The following is a 26,603-nucleotide window of genomic DNA, read 5'->3' on the forward strand; positions in this document are numbered from 1 at the left end:
TCATTGAAGGGGAAGGTGAAATTCTAGTGCAAGTCACCATAAATTAGTAAGTGGTACTCGATGTCTTAGCGAGCTTAAAAGTGGGTAAAACACGAGGGCTATATGCAAACTATCCCATTGTAGTCTAGGAGGCAGAGGAAGAAAGTGCTGGGGTTCTGGCTGACATTCCCAGCAAGTGACACCCTCTTGGTTTGGCAACTTGGTGGGCATGGGTAACTTAGGCTGAAAGGGCTATTTCCGTGCTGTAATACTCCGGGACTCTGAGAATGTTTTAAAACGTTGCTGACCACAAGTGATGTACCCCAGATTACTGGTCGACAACACATATGGTCCCACTATTCAACGAGTGCAGTGAAAGGCCTAGCAAATACAGACCTATGAGCCTAACATCAGTAAAATAACTAGAATGTTTAGACACCCAACTGGTTCGGCATTCCAAGGTACTGGGACTCCGGAACTGACTTGAGTCTTAACTACCCTGCTCAATTCAGAACAATCGGTTGCATTGAAGTGCTGGCATTGCACATCAGGCAAATATATCTAGCTTTGAGGACATAATTTCTCTTGGAAACCATCACTATCCTGGTTCCCATTTCATAATTCATTTTGGATCATTGAAAAAAAAAAGTGCTGCGATACCTGACTTCTAAGCTTAAGATCGTTCAGAAACAAAATGTGAACAAGTGACAGAACATGATATGGACATGTATAAAAGTATTAGGTTTTGCCTTTAATTTTATATGCTGATTTCTATGGACATATCATTAAAAGATTAAATAAATCATGTCTTTATGAATAAAAGATTGTTCATACTTCATTGAATTTCCATTTCTGTATTTGTCCACTGGGTGGTGATTGAAGAACAGTTTTGATGAAAGTCTCGCCACATGCCCTTGACTTGCAACTTTATGTAAGGGAGTCAAGGCAGCTGAGGCAGGAAACATAGAAACATAGACATAGAAAATAGGTGCAGGAGTAGGCCATTCGGCCCTTCGAGCCTGCACCCCCATTCAATATGATCATGGCTGATCATCCAACTCGGTATCCTGTACCTGCCTTCTCTCCATATCCCCTGATCCCTTTAGCCACAAGGGCCACATCTAACTCCCTCTTAAATATAGCCAATGATCTGGCCTCAACTACCTTCTGTGGCAGAGAGTTCCAGAGATTCACCACTGTGTGCAAAATGTTTTTCTCATCTCGGTCCTAAAGGATTTCCCCTTTATCTTTAAACTGTGACCCCTTGTCCTGGACTTCCCCAACATCGGGAACAATCTTCCTGCATCTAGCCTGTCCAACCCCTTAAGAAACACACCAAGAAATGTCTTATTAAATGTCTATGATAAGCTTAACTTAAGAAAAGACGCTGTGTTTGTAATACATGGTGACAGAATGGAATTGAAAAATCGTTCATACATCCATGTACTAAATTAGCAATGTTGCTTCTGTATCTCAACATATTATGCCACAATAGTTGACTTAAAATAGGTTCTCTTCCTACTCCACTCCTCCTCATTTCAGTTCATACAAAAACCTACAGGAACTGTGTTATCTCTTTAATGTGGTTGAACGGGCCAAATGCCCAGAGGCTGGGGTTCATTCAAGGTAATGTATGGGGATCGCTGGTCGGCATGGATGCAGTGGACCGAATGGATGCAGTGTTTCCTCGCTATATCTCTAAACTAAACTGTATCTAAATGAAGCTACAGAATCAATGCCATAAACTACATGTAACACGAGCAAGAAAAAAATGACAAATACAAATGTCTTTGTGAAGCCATATTTGCATAAATTTATTAGTCCAAGGCATGTACAAACATAAATACAAGAAAAGATTTCTAAACATCAACCACCTTGGTAATGTTGTCCTTACACCTTTTTGAAACAAGATTTTGGAAGAAAATGGCAATTAAAAGTCATCAGCTGTTCAAACCTCATTAACGGCAGAATTTAACCTTCCTTTTTTTGGTTAAAAAAACTCTGTGCCTGCTAATATGAGCAGTACATCCCAAAACACAGACTCAAAAAGCAGCCTCGTATCACTCTATTGTCTAATAGTAAACTGTGAAATAATGCATTTCTTATTAATAGGAATTTTTTTTTAAAGCAGAGCATTAGATATTTGAAGGTAACAATGAATAAATATCTGGTGATGAGATCGCCCTCTTTAATTAATGAGCATCAAAACGAGATAAAATGGTGGGAATAGGGAGTCATTTTAAAGTCAAATAAAGTACATTTTATGGTGTCCTAATTTGTATCATTCTCATAGCACCCAGCTCTCCAGAAAATGTTTAAGTAAAACGTAATCACATTTCATTGGTCCCTACCATTGCAGAGATCCATGATGTGCTGTTTTGGTACACTACCCATGGTGCAATCTTATTAACCCTTAAAATAATTTTAATTCACTTGTTTCCTGAAATTTAAAAATGGGCTCTTTATCTAAATGTGTTTTCAATTAGTCACCATCAGATGGACAATACATTTTGATTGGAATATTTCTCAGATCTTATGAAATTGTATGAGGGAAAGGCGTCAATAGGCCAGTCGTAAATAAGAAGAAAGTCTTACTGGGGATAGTTGCTAAGATGCTTTATCCAAAGCAAGGGAGGGTTCTGGAGGAGCAGCCTTAGATGTATTTTTGCATGACTTTTTCGTGGAAAATTGCACGATCAGAATTGGCTTGGATCTGACTAAAGGGAGCACACCTACTCAACCAAAATTCCTCGATGTGTATTTGGGGATGGAAAAGATGCAGCTTTTTACACAATTTCTCCCAGTTGCTTATAATGAAGCTTCCTATATGTTCGACTATAAAGCAGGAACCCGAACAAACAGTAGGTATGGGAAGAATTTATTCAGGGGCCCTCAAGTCAAGTTCGTGATGAATATCCCTATACACCAAGGGAAATAATCTGGGGGGGTGTTCAAAAGAACAAGCTGCTTGAAGGCTGGATAACATATATCCATTAAAATTGATACAGAGTCCTTTCTAAATAGGTCATGATGCCGTAATGTGTCGATGAAATACCTCGTGGTTCTAAGTGGCATGGAGTGGAGAGGGAGTCTGTCAGTGTGTGTGTGTGTGTGTGTGTGTGTGTTCATACGAACACACAGGCAAGCAGCAAAATTAAAGTGTAAAAGCACTTTAGGTCTTTGAAGTAATGCAATGTATGACTTTTCAAGCCGACTCCTGGAGGATTCATCAGCATGCACAAGATTTAAAGTGAATACAGATCAAAGGCTACTCTTCCTAAAAAGGATGCACTGATTACAGTTATGTGGAACTCACAAAGTACAGAAAAGCATAGGTGGAAAAAATCACAAATTTGTTTTTAGCTACCTGGGATGTTCAGACATCAGGAACATTCAAGCTTCTTCTCACTAATTAGACCCTCCCTACTATTAATTGAACGTGCAAGAGTACAGGGAGCTGCCAGACTATCCCACTGCAAAAGTCCTCACAGTCATTTCCAATCCGAGTCTCATTTACCACACATGGTTATACATTGGCATCAGTGGACAGCAAACAAGCAGTGATGTGTGTTGGATTATTCCCCACCTTGAAGTTCGCTCACATCATTGGTATACCGGATCTTCAGCAGTTGATACAAATATCTCAGCAGAAAAATAAGTTTCTAATTCGGGACTTCTGATCTGCACTGCTTAGAAGTTGATTAAATTGAATCAACTTGGGCAGACCAACTGTAGAAACAAGTTTTGAATCAATCTATTCATTTGCAAAACATTAATTTACAAACTCTTTCTGACAGCTATTGAATTCCATCGAGAACCCATGCAGTGGATCTTATTTGCTTTCCCTCTTGTCTCCCCGTGGGGAAATGTGATGGCCCTGTCATTTCCAATCAACAGTCAAAGGAACATTTGAAATGATGAATCGCGCTATTGAACAAGTTAAACATTGGTATTTCATGGTGAATGACTCGTCTCTTGTCCAATTTATCAGATGTGGTGGATGTTGACATCATTGCTATCCAGCAATCTCTGGCTTGCTAAGAAGGCATTCACGGTGGATTTGAGAAGTTAGCGTAGAGCACTGTACTGTCAAAATATCACTAATTCCAATTAAATTTAGCTAATTCCCTAAAGAAAAAACAACCAGAAATCTCTCTCTTTCTCTCTCTTACAAAGAGCCAGCACTGACAGAATGGCTTCAGCAAAGGTTGGATCCACATCTTTGGTTTGCACCAAAGTCTATTGGCCTGGAAACCAGTAAATAAGATTCCTTGACAAAGCTGATACTTGCGATCAAAGTGCACAGAAACAAATTTTAGTCAGCACGATGAGAAATATAACAGTTCCAATAAATTAGGGACCATCTGAAGAAGGGTGCTAAAAGTAGACCAACAATGGTTTCCCTTAAATTAAGCAAAAGGATCATAAAGGTAACATGTAAAACATGGGCTTGTTATTGGACCTGACCTGAAGCCTATTCTGACGGGCATTTCACTACAGATATAAAAGGAAGTGGAATATTCATTTCCAGATTGGCAGTGTTACACGATAAGGCAATGGGATACAACAGACCTGATCACATCTGTTGGAACCTCTGCAAACAAGAAGTTTGGAATGGAAGTCGAGAAAAGCAGAGGCCCTGGAATTGTTGGAACAAGTAGCAATGGCAGGGTTTAATTTGCTGTTGAAATCAATTAATAGGCAACTGTAATCTTTGCATCCTTACTATCAACAGTTAAACTCCGATGACTTAAGGCTAAATAATAAAACAACAAGACTTTATTAAAGCAATGGCAAAGTAGCTTTCTCATCAATAAGGCTTGAGGCAGCACTGTCAATATTCAATTCAAAGTAACAATTTATTTTTTAAGTAGGACAAACAATTTGCTTTTTGATTTTTTTTTTTGCAACGTGTCATCGTTATGGCATGATTTCTTTCTTCCCCACCCACCCCTCCCATTCCCCTTTCTCTCTCCTCTCTCTCTCTTTCTCTGTCTCTCTCCCCCTTTCCTGCCGCAGACTTCAGCTGAGCGAGGTGATGTTTGAACGGCCGCCGGGAGGCACGACGATGCGGTGACCACTGCGGCGAGGCCCGTCATCCACTTGAGCTCCTGTGAATGAGAGGATAGGGAGGCATGAGATGAGAGAGGCCAGTGGGAGGCGAGGGGTCCCCATTCCCCTCACACTCTATATCTTACATTGTTCATCGTGAAAATTGCCCTTAGTGTACCAACGAGTGATAAAATCTGGGGCGGGGGGGTTGGAGTAATAAATTGATTGCAATATGGGCAGTATAACACTGGTTAGTGTAGGAGTGCTGTAAGAATTGGTGGCCGATGGCCAGCATGGATTCAGTGGGCTGAAGGGCCTTTTCCTATTCTGCAGCTTTATCTGCCCCATTCCATATTCCATTATGATGCAGAATGAAGTCTTTCAGCCCACAGTGTCAATGCTGGCTCACAGAGCAATTCCATTTCCTGACTATTGTCCCGATACCCACCCACCGATGTGGGGGCGGGCAATTTAGAGTTGACGACTAACCAACTGACTGTGACTCTTTGGGACATGGGAGATAACTGAGGCACCCAAGGGAAACCCACACGGTCACATGGAGGACATGCACATTCCACACACACACAGACAGCACCCGAGGTCAGGATTGAACCCAGGCAGTTGGGAGTTGTGAGGTAGCGATCTCCAGTTGTTGCATCACAGTGTCATCTCCCCAACCCCCGCCCCCAACCCCCGCCAACATGCACCAGGCGGTTTTGCCCTTATTTTCGGTCAAGGCAGAGCTACATTTATCTGATATCATGTCAAACCTTCCCTGCATGATCTGTTACCCACTTTACCCACAACATTTAGCCCCCCAATTCTACAGCACCAACCAGCACTGCACGTCAAGTGTTGGTACACTGGACGTCAAGGCATCTCAAATGCATCATCCCCTCTGGAGAGATGAACAGTCAACGCCTCAGGTCATTTGATTAAAGGATACTCTCCTGCCGCATTAACTCTATTTCTCTCTCCATAGACGCTGACTGACTTGCTGAGTATAGCCAGCATCTTAAGAAGCGTCCCAACCCAAAACGTCACCCATCCAGAGACGCTGCCTGACCTGCTGAGTTACTCTTTCTTTGGTATGAACCAGCATCTGCAGTTCCTTGTTGTTGCATCCTGCTAGCATGGAACAAGTTTCCTTCCACCTTCCTTCCCATCACTGCAGCTTCCCCATCTTTACTTATATTCGGCCAACAGTGTAGGGATACTTGATTTTCCTTAAGGCCAAATGATTTTACTTGTAGGAAGGAACCGAAGATAGACACAAAATGCTGGAGTAACTCAGCGGAACAGGCAGCATCTCTGGATAGTTTTGGGTTGACGTTTCAGATCCTTCAAGACCCTTCTAAATCAGTACAAGGAACTGTAATTCTTTAACTTAAGAAACTAGGAAATAGCCACAGGAGTCGGCGTTTTAGCCGCTCGAGCCTTGTACCACCATTCAATAATGCCAGGGGCGGCCTGCTCTGGCCTCAGTTCCATTTCAACCTCCCCTGAATTCTAAAATAGACACGAAAAGCTGGAATAACTCAGCGGGACAGGCAGCATCTCTGGAGAGTAGGAATGGGTGACGTTTCAGGGTCGAGACCATTCAGAATTCCCTGAATTCTATACCCCTTAACTCCCTTAGATAGTTTACGACACAGTGCATGAGGCAGAGAACTCCAATGGTTCACAATTTGCAGAACAAAAATTGTTCCTATCTCAACATACGATCCATAACCCTGAGGTAATTCCTCGGCAGTTCCATTACCCACACCATTTACCTTGCTAAGCTTTGTTTAAAAACCCTATCAATGCACAAATCAGCAGCTTCTAAGTGTTGGGACTGGCTGGTGACAGATCATGGTTTGGGTGCAATTTATTTCAGTAGAGTAAATCCAGTCAGTGCAATTTGAGCTGTTTAACACAAGAAAATAAAACTTCCTTGGTCTCCAGGACCAATATTATTTTTGTTTTACTTTTAAACTTGTTTGTTCCATACCTGCATTAGATTTTGTTAAACCATCAGAAGTTCTTCCTATTGAAATGAACGGAAATGTTTAATTGACAACGTAAAGAGGCCAATTTTCTGAAGGGCTCAAGTCTATATACTAATTACGGCTTCAAATGATCATATCTGGAGCTGTTTTTGCTCTCATTTATAAAAAATATAATGGCTTTACAAAGTACATTCAGGTATTTTGGCGAACAGGAATATTTTTTTAGGCAGAAAAAATATCGAGATTTCATTTTAATTAATAGGAACTTAAATGAAAACAGCTACATGCATTAAAAAAGCACTTTAATGTAATACAACATCCCAAAGCTTCAAACAAATCAACTATTAACGTCAGGCCCTGGTGGATTCATTCCATGTTCCCACCACAATACGGCAATTGCCCCACATCCTGAGGAACAACCGTTAATCCTGGTGGAAATCAGGTACACTTGGGGGTGTCCTGTGAACCATTACTCTAATAACCAGCTCAGAGGCAGTTGAATCTAAAGGAGTGGGTGTGTGAGGGGGGTGGGGCTAATGCAGCTAATACCACATGACTAATGCCCCACCAAGGTACATTTAGAAGCAAGACGTTTCTATTAGATTGTATGTTAAAGTAAGGCTATAACTTAAGCTGGAACCAAAACCGGTAAGAAGGGGGCACGGTGGCGTAGCGGTAGAGCTATTACCTTACAGCGCCAGAGACCCGGGTTCGATTCTGACCACGGGTGCTTGTCTGTAAGGAGTTTGCACATTTTCCCCGTGACTTGTGTGAATTTTCGATTTCCTCCCACACTCCAAAGACGTGCAGGTTACTAGGCAATTTGGCTTGCTATAAAATGTAAATTGCCCCTTGTGTGTATAGGATAGTGTTAGTGTGTGGGGATCGCTGGTTGGTGGGCCGAAGGGCCTGTTCCCGCGCTGTATCTCAAAAAAAAAACTAAACTAAAAAAAAAACACTAACAAGGGCAAAGTTAAACCCTGAATCAGTTCCTTCTTGTTCAATTGCTAATGTGAATGAGTGCCCTGTTCTTGTGGTACTGGGCTGCATAGTGCCAGAACAGCTTTGGGGAAGGGAGAAGAAAAATAGCAGGGAATAATGCTGGGTTAATAATAATAATAATAATAATAAAGTTTATTACGGACTCAAGGTCCAGACAAGGGGCAACATTACATTAAAAATGCATTGCATATCAAATATCATAAATATATATATAAAATCATGGTATATCACATAAAAACATCATAATTTATATTTAACAAAAACCCACAATACTTAAGTTAAAAATCCAGATTAAAAGATGATCAATATCCTACAATGAGACAACGATACCAGTGTCTCCACAGCTGGGATTCGTAGCGTGTAGTGCTAACCCTTATGTTTGTCAAGGCCACAATAAGCACATTTTTAGTCATTTATCCTGTAAATGAATTTATACATGTGGTGTCTTAGGATGGCTTCTAAAGTACTGACTCCTGCAGCCACAAACATATTACTGGCACTACACCATCTAGGTTGCCTTAGCAGTGTTCTCATGGCATCGTTATATGCCACCTTTAGTCTCTGCATACTTGTCTTTAAATAGTTCGACCACAAGTGCGCAGTGTAGAGTGGTGTGCAGTATGCTCTAAATAGTGACATCTTCACCACATCTGCACACGCACCAAATTAACGCCAGAGGATATTTGCCTGTACATACAGTATGCTTCGTTGCCTATAAATATCCTCATCATCTGTCATTTGTTCTGTAATAATATGCCCTAGATATTTTATCTTATTACAGACACTAAGATTGTTGTCACACAATTTAAAAACAGGATATTTTACGGATTTATCCTCTTTGGTTCTACAGACCATAACAGCACTCTTACTAGCATTATATTTAATGTCATGTTCCACTACATACACGGAGCATATAGTAAGGAGCTGCTGGAGACCAGCGCTAGATGGGCTAAAGACCACAAGATCATCTGCATACATAATATGGTTCACTAAAATATTACCAATCATGCACCCAGTGTTACAGGCTTTCAATTGTTTAGACAGATCATCAATATATTGATTAAAAAGGACTGGGGACAAAATTCCCCCTTGTCTAACACCATTGCTAACCCCAAATGGTTGAGACCCAATTGCCCCATTTTATTTGCATAGTCTGGTGGGCATACCAGTAGGCCAGAATTCTCACAATGTAGGCACCCCTCTTTGACTCATTTTACCAAACAGCTTTCTGTGATTAACACGGTCAAAGGCTTTGGAAGCATCAATAAAGCACATAAGAATTGAAGAGGTTTTGCCTCTATATTTGTTTACAATCTACTTTAGGGCATATATGCATGTCAGTGCCATGTTTAGCTTTAAAGCCGAACTGGTTATCTGTGGAGTTAACAAACTCATTTATTCTATCCAGCAGAACTCTTTCTAAGACTTTTGACAATATGCTGGCCTGTAATTATTTAGGCTGCCTACTTTACCAGCTTTGTCCTTAATGACCGGCACTAACAGGACAGACAACATTGAGTCTGGTAACAAGCCATGAATCATAAAGCCAGTAAAACAAATAGCTAGGAGAGGAGCTATCCTCATACTCGTATACTTAAGATGTTCAGCAGAAATATGATCCAAGCCACTTGATTTGTTGTTGGGACAGCTTGTTCATGGCATGATACACCTCATGTGACATAATCACCATCGAGTCATTACTCAATATTTTCCACCCTATACAAGTCACCTTGGACACAGTTGAATAAAGTACTATAATGTTGTTGCCATAACTCCGCGATATTAGCTGTTCCGAAGATTCCATCTACAGTACATGGTAGAGATGTTTTGCAACTGCTAAGAGCTCTCACTTCCTTCCAAAAATCTGTAGCATTGTTACTTAGCATCTTCTTAGCCATGGGATCAGCCCTCATAGCTTGCTCATTTTTACAGATGAAGCGAACAGCATACTTATACCTTGCATTAGTGAGCTTCTTGTGCTCAAACACAGGCCCCTGTCTGGGTCTACCTGCCATAGCCCATGATTTGGTGGCTTCACGGGCTTCAGTATGATACTCAGCTACATACTTATTCCAGCCAGGCCTGATGTTATGTGTCTTATTTTTATGCTTGCAGTAGGGCTTACTGCCTACATATAAGGCGCTTACTATATCATTATACATGGAGCAGATATCTCTCCTATGCTTCATATCTTTACAATTAACATTGCTACATATTATTGCATCTTTAGGTAGATGAATATTGCTTAAGGATTTATCTGTATGGGCATAATAGGCTAGGATGTCTTCCTTTGTAAGCGTTGACCAGTCCAGTTTTTCTGTATTAAAGCTATTTCTATCTCTGGATACCACAGGTATGTGTTCAACATTTATTGTCATAGCAACAGGTATATGATCAGTCATTGCTGCCCCGTACAGAATGCTCATACACCCCAATGAGGCATGTGCATCACTGGAAATCAGATGAGGGTCCTTCCTCTGAGACAGAACCACCTGCCTGCCCTTATACAGGAACACCAGTTGCTTGAGAGAGTCAATTTTGAATGGACAGGCTGAAGAGAAGAAACTTAACAAAGTGGGGAAAGGAAACCAAAAACAAAATTAAGTTCACTGAAAACAACTATATTTAAAATTCATTTCTATAAAAAAAAGACAAGAATACTCACCAAAGCTTGTGATAACTCTCACTCTTCCAATCAAGTTCTCCTTCAAATGCAATGGCCAATGATCCAAATCGAGCAGAGACTAAGTAGTTTCCAGGATGCCTGTCCTTTGAAGACACCCTCCTTCCCTGTTCTGCTCCCTTCACAAAGATCACTCACTTTTTCTCCACTCTAGATGGCCACAATCGCATTTGCCAACCACAATAGAACAAGCAGCTGATACCTATCTATTTACAAGCACGCTAGCCAACTTAAATAAAAGACCCAGTTTCTTCTCATGTAAGGCAATAAATTAGAATTTTAAAACCTACAAACGCAGGAATTAATTTCCAATCAAGATGTAAAGCCACACAGAGGTACAGAACGTCATCTGGGGAATATCAAAACAACTTAGTTTTCCATATTAAGCTATAAATCACCAGCTGGGAGAAAGTCTGTGTCTCTACGAAGTTCACAAAAGGGATGTGACTGGATCTATACAACAAATATGAATTAAGATGTATTCTCCAAACTAACATTCTTATGTTACATCTGGGTCAGCTGAGATTTACTTCAATTACTACCCTCCCATACACTGCAGGTACAAGATGGACCTCATCACTCATATTACAACTCCCTAAATGAATAGAGGAACCCAATAAAAGGCTATCACTGACGCAGCCCACCCACAGTGGGCTGTCTGCTGCCTGGAAGTATATAGAACAGTAACAGGCCATTTGGTACACCTTGTTTGGACCAGATCTTGGAAAATGGAATCCAGATACCTCCCATCCTTTGCTCTTTCCACAATGTCCTTCAAATGTCATACTTTAAAATATTTATCCACCATCTTTTATGTGTTCATCATGCTTTCAGGCAAGGCCAGAATATATCTCTCTATCCAAAAAAAGATGTTTCTGTCCTTTTCACTGATTATCTTAAACTTGTGCCCTCTAGTTACCAATAGTTTTAGAGCAAAATTCAACCTAATTTTGAACATATCGACATCATAACAGTCCCTGCTTCCTTGGTCTCTACAAGCAACTAAAAATCCTTGTTTAATCCATTGTCCTTCAAACCCTCAGCAAAGCCTAGATATCAATTTTATAATGTGGTGTCCACCATTAAATCCATTAAACCTAGCTTAAGGTTAAGTGGCGATTTATGAAGGCAATTATAAACTACTAAACTGGCAAGTACTCTTGAAGTGACAGCAACCCCACCTTGCTTGTTGTTATCTTAAATCTGAACAATATGGTGTATGTTGGTAGATGAATCTCAGATGACATGTTAGGAGTTGAAAATGTTTCCTTCAATGTTGAGTTCTTACCGGAAAGGCTGAAGCCAGACTGGTGTAGATTTCGAACTGGTTGGGGCTGTTTCGAAGGAGATGTCTTGGCTGAAGCCGAGGGGGTTCCTGCTTTGGGGGTGCCTAAGTCGTGCACTGGACCATCATACATTCCTCTGGGTACACCACGCACCTGTGCCAACTTTGGAAAGAAAAGGGAACGCATTAGATGAAGATTTCAGCTACGCAAGGACAATGCTAGGAACACACCAGCCATGTCAAGATAATGATGAAGACATGTTTCCATCGTCTCCTTGACAACAATACAACGCACTTCTCTCTGGACCTGCTCCTCCCATAGTGAACCATACCTCCGCCAACCCCTCAACATTTGGACACCAAATAATCTTCCAACCAAGATGTCGGATGGGCATCTTATCAACAGTCCCGAACTTCATCTAGAGACAATCAGTCTCATTCTCCAAAATCATCTATCATTAGTAAGCCTGCGTTCTGACAAAGCTCATGATGCGAATAACTACTGAGAATTAAGGTATCTTCTCCCAGTAAACATCTCTGTTCAATATAGGTTCACTGGCATCTGTGCCAGTAGGTTAGTTGGGTAGTTCACCCAGCAGTCTCACCTCAGATGGACATCACCAGGGCATCTGGCCCTGATCCTTCAACATGGCTGTCAAACAAGAATGGGTTTATAGGATTGGAAGTGTGCAGGACAGAACCATGGTAATCCCTGCATATGCAATGCCTCTTGTGGCCAATAATGAAGCAGAAGCAACCAAATGAGATTGTAGATGTTCACCAGGCACGTGCCGTTAGGGTAGGCAATGTAGGCAGTGCCGACCCTGAATACAATTATTAAATGGCAATTATTAAATGTAAATAGTAAAGGTACGGGAGAATTATGCTTACCCAAGAGATCGACCTCATAGGTAGGCATAATTCTCCCGTGCCTTTCATCCGCAATGCATTTAAAACGCAAAAATATGTGCAACACACGTGCCGTCGATGCTGCTTCAAGCCATCAGTGGCAACGGTCTATAAAGTAGGTATGTTGCAAAACGTATATGATGGTCGCTGAAAATCTGTCCCAGCCCGTGTGCGCGATTTTGGCGCCGTTTAGAGGGGGATGGGTTTAAAACGCGATTTTCCCTAGGCTGTTCAAATTGAGGTTTTTCAGCCTAGTTAATTATTAACGAAAAATCACTGGAAGATTCCGTCGCTTGAGCTATTATTAGTTTTAAGGGCTTTATTTACTTGTTATAGTACGTTAAAAATTAACCTCTAAACCCGCGACCGCCGACAACGGGCCGGATCTCATACAGGGGAAAACGGAAGGTAGGCTGTTTATTTTTACGTTAAAAAGGGCTTCTTAAGATCCCTTTATACAAAGTTTAATGTTGCGAGTAGCTAATTTGGGGCCCATTATATCCCGCAGTATTTTTCTGGGCATTTGCGGGTACAAATCTACTGCAATCTGAACGTTCTAAACCAGCGCGTTCACAGGAACCCACTCGAAAGCTGATTTAAATGCCATTAATTTACAGATATTAAACACTAAATTCCTTCCATTTGGCCTATAAATTAATGTAAATGAGATTTAAAAATCATGTTTTATTGTGAATTATTTGTGAATATTATTTGGACACAGGCTATTTAAAAATGTTAATCATTTATTAAGAAATGGATAGATGTTTAGATCTAGTAATTGAAGTTTGGAATTAGGTACAATTGGGTAACTAACTAATTATATGCTTTAATTTCAGGTCATCCAAGTAAGATTATTTTATATTTGTTTCAGAATGCTTCAATCTATGATAACTGAAAATTTCAGTCAGTTCTCTTAATTTTTAAGAAAGTTATGGGCTTTTGACTGTCCACGATCACAGATTTTTTGTTATGTCCATAGAAAATCAATAGGGAACAAGATGCTAATTTCCGAGTATGAAAATGGCCATAACTTTTTTAAATACTTGAGATATGAAAGTGAATTAGGTGTCAAATTAAACTTCTTTTTATGCTTTATCTGATGGGCTAAATTGCAGACTTGATTTTTTAAAATCTCAAAATTTTGTAACATTGCTATATAAAGGCAGCTGAAATTCTGCCTTTACACCGTGGACTGCGTGCATGTGCCGCGCTGTGCATGCGCAACAGCCTACTGCGCATACGCAGAGCAGGTTTCTTGGCGGGTTTTTCAAATGATGAATAGTGATTACCTGACGAGTTTCTCAAAGCAAATTTACGAAGAAAAGATCAAACTAATTAAAAATGGCAGACAACGCCGGACCTTAGCGAACTTCAACTGCGCAAAGGAACAAAAATAATGAGAACATTTAAAACAGCTTGGTACAACAGGAAAGCGTGGCTATGCGGTTGTATTTCAACAAATAGAATGTGGTAAGTAAATTTCTTTGAGCTATATGTTTTTATATACTTTAGAAGACAAATTACTTTATAAAGGTCATGAGAACAATCCGCGCATGCGCGGTTTACGGGATTTTTTAAAAAGCCGACTGACCAAAGATACTGACTGCCTACCCTGACTCACGGCACATGCCTGATGTTCATCCTGTGAAACCCACTCATCATGCATAATCTAAAAATGTCAAACCAAGTCCAACTCTCAACATTCACAAGTAACAGCTCTGGCAAGTGTTACGGTGGTTTATGAGTTAACTGACTTGCACATCACAATAACCTGTCATTATTTTCCCAATCATTTATATCACTATGTAAAGAGAGAAGTGATAGTTGTGGCACGTTGGTTAAACGAGAGCCACAAGTTCAAATCCCACCCCCACCACTATCAAATCTAAATGCAGATTCAGGGGTTATAGGGAGAAGACAGGAACGGGGTACTGATTGGGGTGATCAGCCATGATCACATTGAATGGCGGTGCCTACTCCTGCACCTATTGTCTATTGTCATATTGTTCCATTTCAATCAATGGTGCATAACCTGAGATGTATAAATGGAAAATAGAAGATGGACACAAAAAGCTGGAGTAACTCAGCGGGACAGGCAGCATCTCTGGAGAGAAGGAATGGGTGATGTTTCTTTCCCGTATCATGTATCTATACACTGTAAATGGCGCGATTGTAATCATGTAATGTCTTTCAGCTGACTGGGTAGCATGCAACAAAAACTTTTCACTGTACACGTGACAATAAACTAAACTGAACTGAACTGATTTATGTTCTGGAGATAGATACAAAATTAGTGTTCTGTACATTTCCCTGGTTGTAATAAAAGAGGTTTTATAATCACGAGCTGTGGGAAGGTGCATAGTAACCCTGGAGCTGGTAGCACCTGGTTCGCAACGTTCGACACAAGGACCCCTTGTTTGCTTGCTCCTTTTCTGTCTGCCCTTCGATGCTGAAGCTGGCAATGTTTAACTACCATAATTGTAGGTATCTCAAACAATTTCCCTGCCACTTCACTGTGGCTGTGCCTCTGCTACAGGGCTCCTTCACTCAAGAAAGGATAAACCCCTTTCATCAGTTCCATTTGTCAAAGATTGAAGATGGCAGGTTGTTGATCCGTCTATTAGCTCAGCATGAATTCAGCTGTAATTCTCACTAATCCCGTTGGGAATGTATTTTTCTGTGGGGCATCTGGCTTTAGTTTGCCAAGCACCGTGCTGCACGATAGTTTAATTAGCACGGACTTGTAATAATATTTATGTGTGTGCCTGCGACACATAAAATAAATTACTTCTGGCTTATGGATACTATGCGCATCTTCAGCAGTTTTCCATTGGGCATTCCACACTCTTGGTAGTCGTGAAGAATCTTGCAATGATGACCAGTACATTCCACAAACTTAACCATTAAACTTTATTCCACGGCCAGCCTAGTTCTAAACCTGCCTCATTTGGGCAGAGAGGGATTAGATGCTGTTTAGGCAATGAAAGCAGTCAGATTGCTTTTCATGGGCTTGTATACTTTACGTTGTTCGATATGAACATTGCTGTATAAAACACATAGGAAATGGGGGCAAGACGAGACTATTTGATTAACCCGAGGCCACCTGCCTTTCAACAAGATGGCGGCTGCTCTTCTGCCTCAGAACAGTTTTTTGTCCTGCCCTGTCCTTCTTAACCCCTCTAAATCCACTAATCTCTGCTTTGAATGACTCACCAGCCCTCCTGGGTGGAGAATTCCAAAGATTCTTTTTCCTTCCATCCTAGATGCATACCCATTGTTTGAGTCTGTGACCCATAGACCTTCACGATTCCGCTAAGAGACACATTCTCCCTGCCTCTAACCCATTGAGCCCTCTAAGAATTTTGTACATTTCAAGATGCTACCTCCCCTTTCTACTCAGCTTCAGAAACTGGCTGCTCAGCCCACTTAATTCTTGCTCCTCCGAGTCCACATGTCCGAGGATATGACATGGACATCACACGCCTCAGCACTCGTGCCTTTACCACCTCAGGCAATTGAGGAAATTCAGAGTGTCTCCGAGGATCCTCCAGTGCTTCTACGCAGCGGCGGTGGAAAGCATCTTGTCCGGGAACATTACCATCTGGTTTGGGAAGTGCTCTGCCAAAGACAAGAAGGCTCTGCAGAGAGTAGTGCGTTCGGCTGAACGCACTATGGGAACTTCACTTGCCCCCCTGCAGGAACTATACATCAGGAGGTGCAACACCAGAGCCAACAATATCATGAGAGACCCCTTCCACGGGCTGTCCCAGCTGCTACAGTCAGGCAAACGCCTCCGTTGCCATGCGGTGAGAACGGAGAGGTTGAGAAGGAGTTTCTTCCCAGAGGCCATTCGGACTGTAAACGCCTATCTCACCAGGGACTAACTCTACTGAACGTTTTTCCTTCCATTATTTATTATGTAAAAGAATATGTGTGTTATGATTGTGTTTATAGTTTGTCTGGTTGTTTGTCTTTTGCACACCAAGTCCGCGAGCATTGCCACTTTCATTTCACTGCACATCTCGTATGTGTATGTGACAAATACACTTGACTTGACTTGGAGTTAAGAGAGAGAGAGAGAGAGAGCAGACAGATGGAGAGAGAGGCAAATGGAGAGAAAGAGGTGAAAAGAGAGATGAAAAAGAGACAAATGCATGGACAGACAGATGACCAGTAAGAGACAGACAGAAGGAGAGAGATTGCCAGACAAATGAAGAGTGGCAGACATAGCTAGATTGACAAACGATGATAGAGAAAGACACAAACAGAAATAAATTGTTTGTAGATCTTATTTAATGAATGCCAGATTCCCAAGATATTTTATAACTAATGCAATGGTTTTAAAATGCAATTACTGCAATGAGGAAATTGTGCCAGCAAATTGATGCACAACAAACTACCACAAGGCAAGGGCATTCTAATTGTTGTACTTTAATAGTCCTGGTACTGAGATAAATATTGCCCAGGGCTCTGGGGAATAGAGGCCCAGCTCCTATCTCCTGTTTCACTTTCACTCAAGAACATTGTCCTGCTGCAATCTCCTAGGAACTGCAGATGCTGGTTGAAACTAGTCTCAACCCAAAACGTCACCCATTCCTTCTCTCCAGATATGCTGCTTGTCCCGCAGAGTTAATCCAACATTTTGTGTCTATCTTCGGTGTAATCTTTTGGTATTTTTCCAGCCTCTACGCTAGCACCTTGTGTAACGTTCTGACTCAATGGTAGAAGTGACATTGAAACACTGCCATTATTGAGAAGTGATAATCAACAGGAACAGTCGCCATAGCAATACCTCGAAACCCCCTACTGGAGGGAGACAGAGGTTGGTGTGTGATTTGGATGGGGAACCTGTATGAGGTTGCTTGCTGCATCTGTTCTTCTGGGTGTTGACAGTCAGAGTTTTGCAAGGTACCGTTAGATTCGCCCGGGCAAGTAACTACAGTGCATTTAGTAGCAGGTGGCCACGATAGCTACTGTGTGTTCATCAGTGGTGGAACTAAAGAACCTGTCCCACCAGCATGCATTTGCATGCATCTAGCGCGACCAAACGTGATCGCTTGAGGCGTACGGCCTCGCGGGGCCGGTCCCAATTCGAACCGCGGAGCCGTCTGGAGTTGTGCGGGGCTGGTCCCGACATCATACTCACCAATCAGCTGGGCAGGAGGCGGGCCGACTGAATTTGGACATCGCACGGTGTCGGGCGGTGACGTCATCACACAACGCCACGCGCTAGGCGTACGCTGCCAAGACGCTGTACACCCATTGAGATGCTGTGTACTCCCTCCATGCGCCTGCGGGCCGACAGGCCGTTGCCGTGCAGGATTTTCGGACAGTGCAAGATTTTTGGAGCCCCGCGCGATGTCGGGACCAGCCCCGCACAACTCCATACGCCTCCGGCGATCGAAGTGGGACCGGCCCCGTGAGACCGTACGCCTCAAGCGACCACGCTTGGTCACGCTAGACGCATGCATACCCATGCTGGTGGGACAGGCCCTTAACAAATGTTTATGCAGACACAAACACCTGGAGTAACTCAGTGGGTCAGACAGCATCTTAGGAGGAAAGGAATAGTTGATGTTTCGGGTCGAGACCCTTCTTCGGAAAAGTCAACAGGGTGCTTAGCCAGCAGACTTGGGTCCAATTGCACATTATGAACTAAACTGAACTGGGTCCTGGATGAGCAAATAGTTTTCCTGCCCAACATGTACCCGTGGAGTCGAAACTGTTATTGATTAGGCAGGGGGAATGCTGTATTGCGGAATTCAGCTGAATGTTTTAAATGGCGACAGTGAACAAGCAAGCCCATGTTATAACTTGGTGTGCAAGCTCCCAAAGAATCAATCACCAGCCCCAGAATGGCAAGGTGCACAGGTGAGATACTGACCCAAACAATTACCACAGAAGAGCAATGGAGGAGATCAATTAACAGCAGGCAGTGAGGTTTTAAAAGGTGCAAGTTAAAACACACGTTTTAAAATGACCAACCCTTTAATTTGGGAACCATGTTACGTTTGCTATAATGCCATAAATTCGTTAGGGTTGGTGTCCTCCATGTACACAATTATTTTCTGTTATAACAAACAGAGAAACACTCTCTGCCCATAGCCATATCTTTATCCAGAATACCCATAGTACACATCTGTCAGTTTGTCTTTGTCATGAAAGTTTGTGCAACAATATGCTTTCAGGATCAGATCCCTTCGTACTCCAACGAATGGTAATATGGTCAAACCGCACAGAACAAGACCCTTCAGCCAACTTTGTCTATGTTGCTCAAGTTGGTAATCTGTGTTATGGCCCTGACCCACAGTACGAGTTCATTGCAAGAGCTCTCCCGAGTTTAAAAAAAAAATCAAACTCGTGGTAAGCACGGAGAATGAACGTAGCGGGTACGTCGGAGCTCGGGGACATCACTTAGCGGTTCGTAACGCTAACAGCAGGTATTCGGGAAGACTCGCTAACGGCAGGTAAGCTCGAGAAGACTTGTGAAGATTTTTCAACATGTTGAAAAATGTTCACGCGAGCCCCGAGTACCGACGAGCGGCCATTACCGTAAATCTCCGAGTTCGAATAAGGGCAAACTCGGGAGAGCTCTTGGAATGAACTCGTACTATGGGACAGGGTAGTCCCATTTATCTGCGTTTGGCCCATATTCCTCAAAACACTTCATATATCTGTCCAAATGACTTTGAAAGTCATAATTGTATCCATTTCTGTAGCTTCCTCTAATTGCTCATTTCAGATATGAACTATCCTCCAAGTGAAAAAGGTTGCCCCCAGAGGTTCTTCTTAAAACTCTCCCCTCCCGTCTTTAGCCTATGCCCTCTAGTTTTAGAATACGCTACTGCGGGGAAAAAGACCGAGTGTTCACTTTATCCATGCCCCTCATGATCCTGTACTCAATAAGGTCACCCTTGAGCCTCCTACGCTCCAGGGAAAAAGTGCCAGTTGATCAAGCCCCTTCCTGTAACTCAAGTCCACAAGTCTAAGTAACAACCTGGTGAATCTTTCCCACACCCTTTTCAACTTAACAATACCCTTCCAATAGCTGGGCGACCAGAACTGCACACAGAACAGTTTCTTCCCAGCTGTTATCAGGCAAATGAATCATTCTACCACAACCAGAGAGCTGTCCTGAATCTCATCTACCTCATTGGGGATAATGGGACTATCTTTGATCGGACTTTACTGGCATTACCCTGCACTAAACGTTATTCTCATATTATGTATCTGTACACTGTTAATGGCTCGATTGTAATCATGTATTGTCTTTCCGCTGGCTGGTTAGCATGTAACAAAAGCATTTCACTGTATCTTGGTATACATGACAATAAACTAAACTACTCCAAGTGAGGTCTCACCAAAGAATTTTACTGCTGCATCATGATGTCCCAACATTTGTATTCAATACCCTTCCTATTGCCTTCTTCACTCACCTGACTTGCCACTTCATGCATTTATACTTCTAGATCTCAATGTTCCACTCTCCAGGGCTCTACCATTTACTGTGTACATACATAAATAAGCGCAACACCTCACATTTGTCAACTATATTCCATTTGCCATTCCTTAGCCCACCTTCCCTACCGATCTGGGTCCAGTTGTAATCTTAGATATCCTTCCTCACTGTCCACAATACCATCAGTTTTTACATCATCTGCAAATATACTAACAAAGAAACATGAAAGAAACCAGAACTCCATGACACAAAAGCATGCATCCTTGGATCAGCTTACACCAATTAGTAGAAAGACCTGCAACAGAACTATAGGAGCAAGATAATTCCTATCGTTTAACTCACCGGGAGTTGAGCAGGGTAAATAAACTAACCAACAAGCAATTTAACGCAGTGCCTTTCAAGCACTTTTCAGCAACACATTTTAACCAAATAGTCCACCCAGTAATATTAATTTCTCCAATCTGTACAGCAGACTTTGTTTAAAGGATCAGAGATAGTAACCATTTTTTTTAAAGCATTCAGAGGGTCAAAGCGCTCATTTTGAAAACTGCTGGTTTGAAGCCTAATTGTAGATGGGTTAAAAGGGCTGTTTTTCTTTCAGTCAGCAGGATGACAGAGTTCACCCTCTTTCCAGATTCCGCCCTCGATCATAATCAGCTTGATGCAATTTTGCAAAATGCTCAACCTTTGTGGAAATTATAATTCTGACGGGGTAAGGAGTTGCTTTATAGGAGAAGTAAAAATGAGTGCAAAATTCAACAAAACGTTTGCAAAGTTGCAAACCTCGCAGGCATAATGGAACCAATATCGTCTTATTTTATGTTGGTTACATGTGCAATGCTTTTAAAAGATTTAATTAAGTGACATTTCCAAAACTGCTTTGCAACAACCAAGGCATTGTGCCAGAGTAATGACCCTGAGGTTGGTGAAAGGAGTCATTGTAACTGCTGCTCCATGTAAAGTGGTGTCAGATGTTAATGTGGAGATCCAATTTAAAGTTACACTCACTCATTTTGCCCCTTTACCAGGCAAAAGGTAGAGCCAATCCCATTGACAACTTTGATATGGTCACTATCATTGAGGGAGGAGACTGGGATGGAGAATGAGGCGGGGTGTCCTGATAGTAGGTTTAAGGGCAAATAATCCCGTCTAACCTCGGTCCCAACCTCGGGTGCTGTCTGAGTGGAGTTTGCAGGTTCTCTCTGTGACAGTGTAAGTTTCCTACGGGTACTTCTCTCCCCTCCAAAATCTTAAAGAACACATGGATTTGTTGGCTAATTAGCCTCTGTATAACACCCCATAATATGTAGGGAATGGATGAGAAAGTGCAAGAGCACAGTGTGAATAGGTACTGGAGGTCGGTGTGGACTTGGTTGCCCGAAATGGCCTGTTTCCATGCTCTATCTATAAACAAAACCCTTCCTCAGAGTCCCCCCGCCTATCGACAAACCTCAACCCCTCTCTCAGCCTTAACTGTGTATATGGTTAAGTCTTTAATCGCCAATGCTCACTGTACAAGCGTGAGGTACAGTGACCCAAACACCCGTCTTCAGCTTGCATCGTATCCCCTATTTTTCCATTCACATTCAGGTGATCGTGGATAGGCAAAGCCACTTGGCATTCATGATGTAGAGCTTGCAAGATTTAGGTCAGGTCTGTATTTTGATTACATATTGGGGCTTGGGCTGTGCTGCATCATAATTTCATCAGGTTTGTTTAATATTACTACATCTGATGCCTTTCTTTGATCAATGTTTGCTGTTTGAACATATTGGACTCCCGAGACCATTGTATCTATGGTGATGCTGTGATTGTTAAGGAGAAAAAAATGGTTAAAGCCTTTCGCTGCAGGATAGGCTTAGACTGAAACTGGGTTTGAGCCTGATAGCTGGACAGACCTTGCTCTTAGTATGGACACAGTGAGGAGGTGAAGTAGGAACCAATTTGGTGAAATATGTCCACTTAGCTAAAAGAGTCAAGTTCATACGATCCAACACAGAGACTACGTCCGCCATCGTTCACTTCCCACGCTATAGTTTCTGGATTCCCATCGATTCCCCTCAGAGACACCACTTCCCCACACACTTGGGGCAGTCTGCAATGGCCAATTAACCGACCAACGCCCATGCCTCCGGGAGCTGGTGGAGTACAGACAGCACCAGAGGTTGCGATTGAACCTAGGTCGCTGGAGCTGAGGCAGCAGCTCTACCCGCTGCACCACTCCTCCACTCCACAACTTTGAAGTTAAAGGAGTGGATTGTGTAGTCCTAGATTCAAAATGGGAGCCAGATTTAAGATATTAATTCATTGAAGTAGCATCCTTTCTCACAAAGGGTGGTGGTTGTATGGAATGAGCTGCCAGTGGAGGTAGCTGAGGCAGGTACTATTGCAATGTTTAAGAAACATATAGGTGATGCTCTGATCTATATGGATCAGATCTATATGGTACATGGATAGGACGGGTTTAGAGGGATATGGGCCAAAAACAGGCATGTGCGACTTGTGTATGTGGGACATGTTGGTCAGTATGGGCAAGTCAGGCAGAAGGGCCTGGTTCCACACTGTATGATTCTGTGACTAGTATTGTCAATATAAGAGTATTGGTAGTTCTGCTATGACTCGTGTTTCCATAATGCTAATTGGATTTAACACAAACAATGCGTTAGGGAACACTATTTGTAACATGTTTTCAATTGTGGAAAAAAAAGAACCACTTAAAAGCTATTTTGGACACTGACAAGAAAAAAGTTGCCTTGCTAATATAAAATCAGTTGAGGATAAAAATACAGTAGCCATGAAGCCATCGTCTCATATGATCGCAGTCTCTCAATTGTTATCAAAAATAATTTTATTTGTGAAGATCTTGCAAGGAAAAATAACTTTGCTATTGTGAGTCTGAAACTCTCTAGCCCGTAACCCCATTATGACGACTGAAACGAGGAACTGCAGATGCTGGAATACTAAGCAAAACACAAAGTGCTGGAGTAGCTCAGCGGGACAGGCAACATCTGTAGAGGACGTGTTTTTCAATAATGCAAGGTTTCTTAGGAATGCAATTATTGCTATATAGCAATTTTTTTTAATATTGTAGTGTGTATCCTTTACATGTGTCCCACACATTACGGTGCCCTGGAAATGGGGGGGACTATATATAAACACTGCTGTAATTTCTACATGGTGAAACAAAAACGTATAAAAATGGCTTTTATTAAAATCTGACAATGTGCACTTTGACCACGTGATTATTTCTATTACAAATTTCAAATTGTGGAGTACTGAGGCAAATAAATAAATGATGGGTCTTTGTCAAAAACATTATGGAGAGCATTGTACATCAATGTTAGCTCAGTGCTCCCTTATTGATCTATTGCATATTATCTCAGCTGCCATCATTTAGTGTGGTAGATGTGATCCATGCAGCTTGCTCTTAAAATGGACATTTCACAATTCACACAACCTTGCAGGCACTTGGGCACGTTGTGGCTCAGGGAACGGATGTTGCAACAGCATTGGGGAGTGGGAGAACGTTCACACAGAGACAGAGAAACCTGGACAGGTTGGTAAAGAGGTGTCCAATGAAGCAAGGCTTGGCCACAGCCAGTTGCCTCTGGTATGAGGCTGCAGTGGGATCTTTGTGAAGGCTACTGTGGAGTTTGAATACCTGAATCTTTGGGAAACTTCTGTTGGAAGTTACTGCAGATGCTGGTTTACACCAAAGATTGACACAGAATGTTGGTGTAAGATTGACACAGAATGCTCCAGACAGCATCTCTGGAGAGAGGGAATGGGTGACTTATGCCCCTGTCCTACTTAGGAAACCTGAACGGAAACCTCTGTAGACTTTGTGCCCCAGCCAAGGTTTCTGTGCGGTTCCCGGAGGTTTTTGTCAGTCTCTCTACCCGCTTCCACTACCTGCAACCTCCGGCAACCACCTGCAACCTCCGGGAACCGCACGGAAACCTTGGGTGGGGCGAAAAGTCTCCAGAGGTTTCAGTTCAGGTTTCCTAAGTGGGACAGGGGCATAAGTGGGACAGGGGCATTATAGTGATAGCTAAACCCTGTGGTAGCTACTAAAATCAAACCATTCCTCCAATTCGATGACCGTGAAAAGATCATCCACGCATTTATCTCCTCCAGCCTTGAGTACTGCAACTCCCTTTACACTGGCATTAGCCAATCATCCCTGTCCCGCCTGCAATTGGTCCAAAACGCCGCAGCGAGACTTCTGACGGGCACCCGAAAAATGGACCATATCACCCCGATTCTGGCCTCTCTCCACTGGCTCCCAGTGCGGGTCAGAATCAATTTCAAGCTTCTCCTTTGTGTATACAAAGCCCTTAACAGGCTTGCCCCCACCTACATCCAAAATCTGCTAACCCACCATTCTACCTCCAGGTGCCTCAGGTCAGCCGACTTGGGGCTACTGACTATCCCGCGGTCCAGGTATAAGCACAGGGGCAACTGCACTTTTCTGGTTAACTGTGGAACAGCATCCCTCTTCTCATCAGAACTGCCCCCCACCCCCCTCCATCGACTCCTTATTTCTACTCACAAGCATTTCTTGAGGGCCTCGGAGGGAGTGCTGTACATATGTATTTATGTATGTATTGTTAGATCTATGTACCACTGTATGTAGCACGTTAGTACCTGCACCAATGCAAAGCACTTTGGTCAACAAGAGTTGTTATAAATGTGCTATAGAAATAAAATTGACTTGACTTGACTTGGGAGCCGAAGGGGGAAAAAAAGGATGATGTCTCCTCTCCTCGCTGGGTGTCTTTCCTAATGCAGTAACAAGCAACAAACTGGCAGAAAGTTTCAGCATCTGTCTCTCAAATTCCCCAAGGCTAGATGGCCGTGAGTGACCATGGCTACAATCTATTTGGGCACAGCCATCCAGCTACAGGCAAGGTCACAGATATCAAATAGTCTCAGGAATTGAGACTTGAGCACCGGTCATTTTAAAGAGGAAAGTCTCAGGACAAAGAAGTTAATAAAAGTTAGCCATATGGTGAATAAGTAAGAGCTGTCAGTTCTCAAACCTATATTGTTGACAATCTAACAGGAGATATAGCCTGGGTGTTGCTTATGAAATCACTTTGGGAGAGTTTTATACTGGTGAAAGAAAAAGATGCTGGGGTAAAGAAATTGCTCCTCATCTACCTAAAGGATCACCCCTAATCCAGAGGTCATAGCCTCAGAATTAAAGGATGTTCCTTTAGGACGATGAGGAATTTCTTTAGTCAGAGGTTGGTGAATCTGTGGAATTCATTGCCACAGAAGGCTGCGGCAGCTAAGTCAATGGATATTTTTAAGGCAGAGAAAGATAGATTCTTGATTAGTATGGGTGTCAGGGGTTATAAGGCAAAGGCAGGAGAATGGGGTTAGGAGGAAGAGATAGATCTTCCATGATTGAATGGGGGAGTAGACTTGATGGGCTGAATGGCCTAATTCTGCTCCTATCACTTATGAACAAAAACACCACCAAAAAGTCAGTTGAGTTTCTGACAGGTACGAAGCAAAAGGCTTTGCTCTGCTCTGGGTCAAGCTGATTTTCAACAACAATGCACTTTAATTTCATTTCTTGCCATGGATTCTAAAGGCTGATTAACTGATTCAGAGTCGGAAGCACTCGGTATTCCAACATTCTGTTACTTCTTGTCACTGCACTTGGTAGCTGCCATATTCACAGGGAATGGGAACAAGCAATGTTCCTGCAGGACTTTAAAACTGAACGTCTCCAATGCTTTGATTTCCTCTAACAAGTTAAGGCTTATTTTAATTGAAGCTAAAGATCTTGCGGCTGCATCTAAAATACCTGAAGCAAAAAAATAAATGAAACGCATACACGTTTTCTACAAACTAAAACAGAAATTCCAGGTTGACAAGATTGATATAGATTGTCTTTTAAAAAAAATAGCAAGGGATGTTACCAGTCTGAGTTGGTTGAAAAAGCATTGTTTTATATGGTTAAGTGGCCTAACTGAAGTGACAACTCCTGACATGAGTTAATACACTTTAATAGATGCAGAAGTGCTTCAAGCTCTATCCTTAGGAATGTTTCACTATTACACCTTTGCCCAGTTGCTGCTATCCAAGAGACAGCTCCATATATAGTGCATTTGTACCTCAATTAGAGAAGAAAAATCCTTTGAACTCTTCCCTCTGTCTGCTGTCAGGTGCTGACATCCTGTTGCAGACGCACATTTGTAAAGCATTACGCTCTGATGTGCTGAGAGGTCC

At 42.3% G+C, this 26,603-nt stretch overlaps 1 protein-coding gene across 1 annotated transcript in view; it reads right to left on the reverse strand.

The window, feature by feature from the left end:
- Positions 1 to 1,766: 1,766 nt before the first annotated feature.
- LOC129701888 (dihydropyrimidinase-related protein 3-like) overlaps positions 1,767 to 26,603 on the reverse strand; it is a 202,377-nt gene continuing 177,540 nt past the window's right edge. The window contains exons 16-18 of the mRNA XM_055643375.1: positions 11,996 to 12,155; positions 7,025 to 7,060; positions 1,767 to 5,090 (exon numbers count right to left, since the gene is read on the reverse strand). Coding sequence (XP_055499350.1) covers positions 5,002 to 5,090; positions 7,025 to 7,060; positions 11,996 to 12,155 — 285 coding nt within the window. The 3' untranslated portion in view covers positions 1,767 to 5,001. The remainder of the gene's footprint in view (positions 5,091 to 7,024; positions 7,061 to 11,995; positions 12,156 to 26,603) is intronic.

The sequence above is a fragment of the Leucoraja erinacea genome, chromosome 11 (assembly GCF_028641065.1).
Source record: "Leucoraja erinacea ecotype New England chromosome 11, Leri_hhj_1, whole genome shotgun sequence".
NCBI lineage: Eukaryota > Metazoa > Chordata > Chondrichthyes > Rajiformes > Rajidae > Leucoraja > Leucoraja erinaceus.